The sequence below is a fragment of the Patagioenas fasciata genome, chromosome 4 (genome assembly GCF_037038585.1).
Source record: "Patagioenas fasciata isolate bPatFas1 chromosome 4, bPatFas1.hap1, whole genome shotgun sequence".
NCBI classification, from domain to species: Eukaryota; Metazoa; Chordata; class Aves; order Columbiformes; family Columbidae; genus Patagioenas; species Patagioenas fasciata.
Genome location: NC_092523.1, coordinates 70,296,358 through 70,305,585, shown reverse-complemented (window position 1 = coordinate 70,305,585; position 9,228 = coordinate 70,296,358). Strand labels below are relative to the sequence as shown.

Here is a 9,228-nt window from a genome sequence, read left to right as displayed (position 1 = left end):
GATCACCAGAGTTTTGCAGGGGGACAGGGCTAAAACCAGCACTCTTCCTAGAACCTGTACCATTTTATCCAAAACCACCATTTCACTGGAATGATCTACCAGGTTCACAACCCTGGCCCACTGTACGGCAAAGAGCACTGTGCTCATTGTATTTGGGAACCTTCTGCAGCTACACATAAAAGCTGAAGAACTTCAAAGCATTAAGAAATCAAGTGGGTTTTCCTCCATTAATTGATATGCAGCTAGTCTCATGGTTGGAGTCACACTGAGGAGGAATCACCTCTGGATTTTAGTTCCTCTTTCCTTAATCAATATATATTTAGAATGCTTATTTTTCACATTTTTGCTTGTAAAAAGTGTGGAGGGGGAGGAGGGGGAGGGCTGGGGAAGGGGAAGGAATATCTACCTAGTTTGTTGGCCATTTTTAGTCCTTGTTAAAGTTCTGTTTTGTGGTTTTGTTTTGGTTTGGTTAAGTGCCTTCTGACTTGCATAGAAGACACTGTAGTAATACAAAGCATGATTTAAAATGACACTGCAACTTCAATGTCTTTCTTGGTATGTTCACTGTGCATTTAAATTTCTCTTTATGAGAGTTTAAATTGCGAACAAACCATGAAATGAGTTATCTGCTATGCTTGCACAAACATTTGAGCGTTAAGCAGAAAAGAAGCTGGAATGAGCCTGTCAAGGTTCACATTTCAGACTTGAAAAGATGACTGTATTAGGGAAAGCACATACTGCTGTGATCCAGCTGAGGAAATCCAACATGATACAAATGTCTAGAAAGGCTAGTTCTGGCAAAGCTTTGGGATTTAGCCAAGAGCACAAGAACAGTTATGAGTCACATGCAGCACACTTGAACAAATATGGCATGGTATCTTCTGTGAAAACCAACACTTGTCACAGTAAGATTAATAGGTTATTTAACCGTTGCATCCACAGTCCTGGACAGGACTAGGCTAACACGATTCTAAATATTTGGTTCTTGCTGGACATTTAGATTTCTTAAAGAAAATATTAATTCTCCACACAAAAGTTGCTTTTAGTTTAGCAGTACAAGCAGCTTTGTATCCTATCATGACATAATATTTTTAAATAAAGTTTTGATCATATCAGACTGGAGTTTGTGAGTCAGCATTATTTTTCATACTTTTTTTTTTAATTGTACTGAACAAATTCTAAGTATTTTTCTTGGGTAGTATTTTTTTTAATTGTAAAATTGGCCTAGTTATTGCATCTCACTAAACTATTTTTTCATCAAGTCAGCAAGTCAAGAAAATAATTTTAGGGATATGGTTTCTTTTTAGTTTTACAGAATTTGTATGCATCACAGATCAGAGAAACACCACTTACCATCATTTATACAATTGCAAAATCCACATTGGTATCTTCTTCCACCTTCAATAAACTGCATGAAGGGACACATATAAGCTTTGCACCTGTTGCATCGGATTGGTCCAGTCTCACCATGGTTTACCACATAAAGAGGTGCCTAGATGAAGCGATACATGAAGTTATAAAAAGCAATGCAAACTTGAAACCAAATAAAATGAGCTAGAAAGCTACTGCTCAGACTTGACTCCTGGTAGAGATCACCTGATTAAAAGATCATTAATTGTTCAGATTTCACCCAAAATCTGCAGTACAGGCAGCTCAACCCATAGGTCCCCTGAAGGGCTAAATTTAGAAGTCCACAGGCCATATTCCTACATTTATCAGAAAGAAGGTAAGGATTCACACCAACAGCCTACAAAGTTTTGAAAGCATTGGAAGTTTAGGCCTCCAGGCTGATTTTCTCCAGCACAGAGTTTTTACAGTTCATGAAGAGCAATCTGCTGGAGTCAGGTATTTCACCTTCCGTCAGTCTGAGCTTTTCCTAAAGAAATCTGTTGCTCTCACCTATTGCAAATGGTCTCTCAAACAGGTATTTACTAGAAAGCTGCTAATAATTTATCATAAATGCTGCCCCCCAACACTGCTGTGTTACATGCTGTACTAACATTTAAATATTGTCAGGGTGACCAGCTAAAGTAGAAGATTTGGAAGAAATACTAATATTTATTGAAGGAAAGTACATGGAGCAAACAAATACAGTATCTCAAGCACTTGTCAGTTTAATTACACTGACCATGCTTGCTTATAGCCTCTGCCAAAACCCACAGATAATGGAAAACATTTTCCAGATGGCTCCTGCAGTAATAACTGTGCAGCAACTGAAAGATTCCTGTGATTATACTTCATGTTAGAAAAGTCATACTTGAAACCACTATACAAATGGAAGTTTGCTCCATTATTTGTACAACTATACGGAGCATAAACATGTTCTGTATTTTTCTTTCTTTCTTACTCCCTTCAATCCCAGTTAAAAATCTCTGACCGTAAGAATAAGAAAGGAAATCCAGAGTTTGGACACATAACAGATCGCTAAAAGAGGAAAAACGCTGATGGCCTTTGAACGCTAAAACATTTCTACTAGTATATTCACTTCTTTTTTTGCTTTTAATTATTCGGTTTCTTCTTATGGAATGGACATACTGTATCTATTATAAATTTTATCTTTTATTGTAGCATAATAGTCTTTAAATACCTAGAAAATCATACATATCCTTCTAGCATTCACTGCTTACATATATTTTATTGCTTGTTTATATTTTACAGAGTATTTTACCCATTTATTTCTCCAAAGGGTTTAATGTTTTTTACCAAGGACTTTATACACAGGAGATTTTCACTACATGGGTTTTCAGTGCTCCCTCCTACTCCCCTGGGATATTATTACACTTTGTGCTCTTTCTTCTACAAAAATTGAGCTTACCACAAACTATACTATAATGTCATCTGGCAAACTATCGGGGTAATTTTTCAGATATGAAAGCCTTGGCTATCAAACCTGCTCATCAGCCACAATCGCTTAATAAGTTTTAAAACTTCTGGGTTTTGTTTAGGACTTGGCAATTTGCTGATTATCATTCTGCTGTATTAGTTTAATAAGGCCTGGATCTGGTTTGCAGTTAATATTATTATAGTACCTGACCTAGTAAGGGGGAAAAAAAGACTAAAACAACTCCTGATGCATGTATGCATATTGATGTAGTCATTTTAAACCTTATTTTGATACATTTAGTTATCCAAGAGCAAAGAAAAAATACCCCCAAATGATCAAATACCTTACCAAAATTAAGACCTTTACATATAAAGCATGAACAAGCAAAACAAAACAAAAATAAATGCCATGAAGTTCAGAGCCTAAGTGTCTATGTTCTTACACATACTTAATAAATAAGCTTTTTAAAGACAGCAGAAGCAGAAAGAATTTCTTTTCTTGTCTTTTCATATTTTGAGTGGAAATTTTAGTTTTTTCCCCTCTTTAAGCTTCTTTAAAGAAATCACCTATTACAAAGTCATTTTTAAAGAGTGGAGTTAGAGCCCCAGTAGCCTATGTTTGCAAAGATCTACACGCACGTTTAACTTTCTGCATTAAATGGTCGTCTTGAAGTTACTGCGACTACGTGCAGTGCATGAGGTTAGAATGTGCCCAGGTCTGCAGAAAACAGTATCCACAGGCAATACTCTGTAAATGTACACTAGGCTGGATTCTGGTTTGTCTTACCCAGAGCAATAAAGGACGAATACCTATAAAATCATACTGCAGAGCCTAGCTATTTTTTCTTCCTAATAAGATTGCAGAAACTTAAATAAAAAATTAAGGAGAAAAGGAAAATCAATGAAGAAAAACCAAGCAAAAAATACGCCTGCAATAGAACTCGGGATTTTGTCTAACAAAGAACAAATCCTGATAAAAAAGCACTATGTGTACCTTTACTGATTTATTCATTTGGATTTTTAAAAAAATTAAACGGAATTTACATTTTAGTACTTTCTTAAAATAATTTAAAACTTTACTTCAATAACGAACTTATCTGATAATAAAGATATTTGTATGATAATTTCAGAATAAGCACTCAGACCAAAAGCATCAAAAACCCACTTCTTGATGGGAGCAACACAACTTTCCCTCAAAAAAGCTGAAAACTTCCAGGGCATTGCACCATGAGACGAGACATTCTACCCATCAAGAGAAATTAATTGCTGATTGGCTGCATAAACTGCTATCGCATTTCCAAATGTCAAAATAACCTCTGCCAGGGCGAAGTAACTTAAAAAAAAAACAAACTTAGATCTTCTGGGAATTTACAAAGACAAATAATACTGTACATGCATTAAAAAGCATAACACAGTAATAAGTTTAAACTACTGAATATTGAAAAGAAAAAGAGTCACAAAAATACATGGTACGAAATAGGAAAGTATTGTTTGATGTGCTCCACTCTCTGTAGATGTCACTGTGTACCAGAAGATAAAGCAGAGATCTGTTTTCGGTCCCATGGAAGTCAGTGGCAAACTCTCATAGAAGCAGGAGAATAAAATAAAATAAACTTTTAAAAAATAGTTGGGGTTGTTGTTTTTTTGCCTTTCCACCTCTAAAGATTTCCTTTCTCTCCTCCCTTAATTCCCTATCAATAATAAGTGCATCAAGTTAGATACCTACCATAACTATTCGGACATTTGCTATACTTGTGGAGTTGTTATGGCCTCACGCCTCTCTTCCCTCTCATTTCTTCAACAAACCTTTGCTCAACTTGCCTATCTAATCAAGAACAGAGATGGGCCTCGCAAAAAGGAACACTTAGCTATTAGTTGTTGGTGTAGCAGTGCTATCAAAATATAAATATTTATTAAAGCCCAGGACTAAACTAATACTTGGCAGCCTAAATCAGAAGAGGACACATAAAAGATATGCCTTTTATGTAAGCCAGAAGAGTAAAGAGGCAGAAAGAACCAGTTGCACTGTGAGGCAGAACATGACAGTTTTAGGTTAAAACAAAGGAAGACTGGGCAAAAGAAATGGGAAATGCTCTAACAGACCTGCAGAAACTTTCCCTTGTCTGGAACCTCAGGGCCCCACTGGAGCACGAGTTGTGAAAGCCGATCTGATAAACCATAACTTATCCCACTATTAGACCAAATATAGCTGGGATAGCAAGCTTTATTTTGGAAATATTTCAGCAAGAACATCTCTCAGGAGTCAGAACAACACCACAAAGCAATAGATAGACATTGGTGGCACAGCTCCAAGATGAAATACATCCATAAGAATTTCCAAAGGGACTGTAACCTGCACTTTAAAGGCTGAGAAAGCTGAATTACTATTGCTTGCTTTAAAAATGAAGTCCTGACCCACTCATGAGGGTTTCCTGTGATGCCTGCAAAGTATCACCATATCCATATTGCAGGATCTGAGCCACAGCTGGAAATTATAAGCGTAGGAGTAAGAACTGTGATGAAACTCAAGATCATCATGGCATATCTCGGTAAGACATCCTAAAGAGAAAAACCAGGAGAGAGTCTCTGGAGAACAAAAGAGGCATCCGCAAACACTGAAGAAAGCTAGCCATTTATCACACAACAAAATAAAACATGTACAGCAGCTGTTTTCATTGCCAGGCTTGCATTATAGACTAGGCTGTACAAAACCATTTTGTAGCTGTGCTGCAAGGCAAATCTTCACATGCAATGGACAACACACCTTGTCTTTGCCTTTTCCTACCTGCCACGGCGGACTCCTATCCATTCCTTGACACATGCTCTATCAGTACAGTGACAAGTCTGCATGAGGAGTTGTGGTTTTGCCCTTAGTTTGCCTCTGCCATCAGTTGGGTGCATTTAACACACCAGCAGTGAGACAACAGGAACAATGTCTTATCAAAAAGAGACCCACGCAACTGAACAGTTTGCCTACATCCAAGAAGAGCACAAAAACTCCTTCCATGAGTGTAGTTTTCTATTAGACCAGTACCTCTATCACATGCTTATTCATCCCCAAAATAAGTGGAATTTACCACCAGTTTTTTTATACACTTTTGAAGAACATTACCACTGGGCAAACATAGAGTGTCACTCTACACCATCTAACATCGCACACTACTCATGACAAGTTGTCTTTTCAACCACAAATTATCTCAGGGGCAAATGATTCTGAAAGCATGGCCCAGATGAGGGCTATTTGTTTAAAACGGAAAAGCATCTCACAGGTTTAGAGAGCTGCACAGATACACAACTACTGATGACATCCCAATATGATCAGCAGTACTACAGCAGAAAAAATATTTTCTATTTCTGATGTACAGTGAACATTAAACACTGTATTTGCATGGCTGATTAACAAAACAGACATAAAACTGCCAGCTATTCAATTCAACCAGTTCAGTAAACATATAAACTGTGAAGTTTGCCAGCACAACAAATTCATAAAGGCAGTGTTTCTAGAGTTACTTTTTACACTGACATTGATGCACATCTAATTATTAAAATGTTCATATGAGAATTTTAAAACACACTATACAATGCAACTTTCTAATGAACAGAGAAGAGGGATTTTGGCCAATTATGGTAAATCAAAGATAATTTTGAAATGTAACACTGATGTTCTTGGGGGGGGGGGGGGGGGGGGAAATCAACACAAAAAAACCACTCAACAACAAAAAACTAGGTCATGAACCTAACTGGCTCTGTTTCCTAGGACTGTTGAAGGGGTTTTGTTTGCTTTTATTATACCATCATAGATTGCTTTTGAGAAAGATTAACCAGTCTAAAAATAATCCCTTGGTTTTGAGTTGCTTTACTGATTCACATTAAAATGTCAAGAAAGCATTTCCCTTTGTGATGTTCCTACTGTCTTTTATCAGAAGCCATTCCCTCTGAAGACAGAAATGATTTTGCCTGTTCTAGGTTTGTACACGTTCAACACTATCAGTATCCTCAGTTGACAACTCAAGCCAATTTGGACTATCTCCTCTGCAAGGCCCAGAGCAGGTTAAAGTACTTTCCGTAACAGTGCTTTTTCATCTATTTCCTTGCTTGTTTGCATAACTGCAGCACAGCTAAAGCATCAACCATGTGATCGTCTCTTGGCTTTAACCTCAGTTTTACAGGTCACGTAAAAACGCAAAAAGCATGTTCAAACTTTCTTGCTCAGAAACCCTGCAGATCGAGGCTGAACATTCACCTGCATACACGGCAGTGCAAAAAATACTGTGGCACAGTAGGTGAGTTTCAAGTTGACACTGCACGTGGGATATGATCCAGCGTGTACTACAAACAGAAAGCTAGATCTTGATTTCAGTGCATCATACCTCAGGCTATCCTTGAAATTTTTACTCAGCATTCACCTTTTAAGGGGAGTATTGCAACTAACTGAATAGTTGGCAGCTTGAAGAGTGTAAATACAGGCTATTCTAATCGGCAGAATAAGAGATTTTTAAAATATGAGGATGGGGGGAAAATTCATGTAATAATGATAAAATTTTGATGTAAACACCAAAATCAGTTAGCTTCTCATTAGAACTTCCTTATCATACAGGTGACAGAAAGAAAAACAAACAACAACAAAAAAGTTTACTACCCATGCTTAAGAGAGGCACCAGCAGTTCTCCCAGGGACGATGCTGGGCCAGGAATCCCACGCATTAACAAGTCAGCCCTCTCCAGCACTTCTCAGCTGTGAAGTGCTGACTGTTATTTGGATGTACGGACATGCTGTATCTCAAGTGAAGGTCAGCAGCCAGGATTAACTGATGATATAAGCAGGAGCGTGAAATTGGATAATCAAGAAACTGTGCTGAACAACAGACTTTTAAAATGTTTGCACTTCAAAACAATCATGTCTCAACCTGCCTCAGCCCAGTCTGTACTCATCCTAGCAAGAGTGGGAGCTGGTGCAGAGGCACATATACGAGGAGAGGGCAAAGAAAGGTGTAAGAGACAGACAAAACTACTCTAGGACAGTGTCAGTCCCTCTCTCCATCCCCCACCCCCATCCCCGGTTCCTGTTAGCACTCCTGAGGATGACATACACACGTTACATCATGAGAGAACTTGGATTCATGCCTGTGCTAATCCACAGCTCTGCTTCCCACACATCAGTACCATAGATGGTACACCACTGCAGTCCTTCCCTGAGATTAGTAGGTATGATTGTCACACTAGCAGTAAAACCACTAAAAAATAAGACAGGCAAGTTTTAGGAAGCTTCTCTACAGAAACAGTAAGTAATAATTACAAGGAGGTAGTGTAGGTTTATTGATCACAAGCGTTCCACAATAAAATCAGAAGTTTGATTTTAAGTGATTTATTCTCTGTCTTGAAATTCATTCAGCACTGAACAAAAGATATTTAGAAATATATTTTACAGAAGTAAATACAACTCTTAAAGGCATTATTTTTGCAGACCACTACAGGAGAGCTCTAGATGATCTTCAAAATAGCAGACAGAATTTGGGCTTCACATACTATTAGTACTGTCTTCTCCTTGACAGGCCCGGTCTCTTACATCTGCTGTATAGTCCCATTATTGTTAATTTACTCTAAAACAAAGTTTTTCATTTCTGCTAAACAGATGACAAATCTAACACCACAGTTTAAAATACATGCACAGCCTGTAACATACAAAGATAACAGGTAAATGGACATATCAGTTCTGTCAAAACCATTTAATACAAACACAGCTGTGACCATGCACTCAAATATCCTTAAGACAGCCAATCAAGCACCACTCCAAAGAGTACTAACGAAACACGAAGCTCTAGGTTTCGGGAACAAATATTGAAGTTTGTAAATAAATCCAAATGTAACATAGTTACTTTAGAGATCACACTTCTCCTAGACTAAATTCTGCAGCAGAAGGACTTTATTAATGTTTTTCATCCCTTTGTAGCACAAACCAAACCAAAACCTAACTTTGGATTTCAGGACCGTTCTGGTCTCCTAGGCTATCATGAATTTTAGAGAGAAAACACATGGGATTTTTTTTCTTTTTATATATACATAAGCACAGGTGGATAGATAGATGTGTGTATATATGTAGTTACATATACGTATATAAAAACCATTTTTTAGCACTTGAGAGAAATGCAACTACTGACTTAAAATCATACATGAAAGTCTGAAGAACGGAGAGCTTATTTTCTCCTACAGAACTTGGATTTGTTCTTTGTTTCACAGAATCACAGAATGTCAGAGGTTGGAAGGGACCTTCAAAGATCATCCAGTCCAATCCCCCTGCCAGAGCAGGAACACCCAGCTGAGGTTACACAGGAAGGTGTCCAGGTGGGTTTGAATGTCTGCAGAGGAGGAGACTCTACAACCTTCCTGGGCAGCCTGTTCCAGTGTC

At 37.8% G+C, this 9,228-nt stretch overlaps 1 protein-coding gene across 2 annotated transcripts in view; it reads right to left on the bottom strand.

Annotated features, from left to right (window-relative positions):
* SEC24D (SEC24 homolog D, COPII coat complex component) overlaps window positions 1–9,228 on the bottom strand; it is a 68,231-nt gene that overhangs the window by 18,839 nt on the left and 40,164 nt on the right. For both annotated transcript variants that reach the window (XM_065836591.2, XM_065836590.2), the window contains one exon: window positions 1,354–1,492. In XM_065836591.2, coding sequence (XP_065692663.2) covers window positions 1,354–1,492 — 139 coding nt within the window. The remainder of the gene's footprint in view (window positions 1–1,353; window positions 1,493–9,228) is intronic.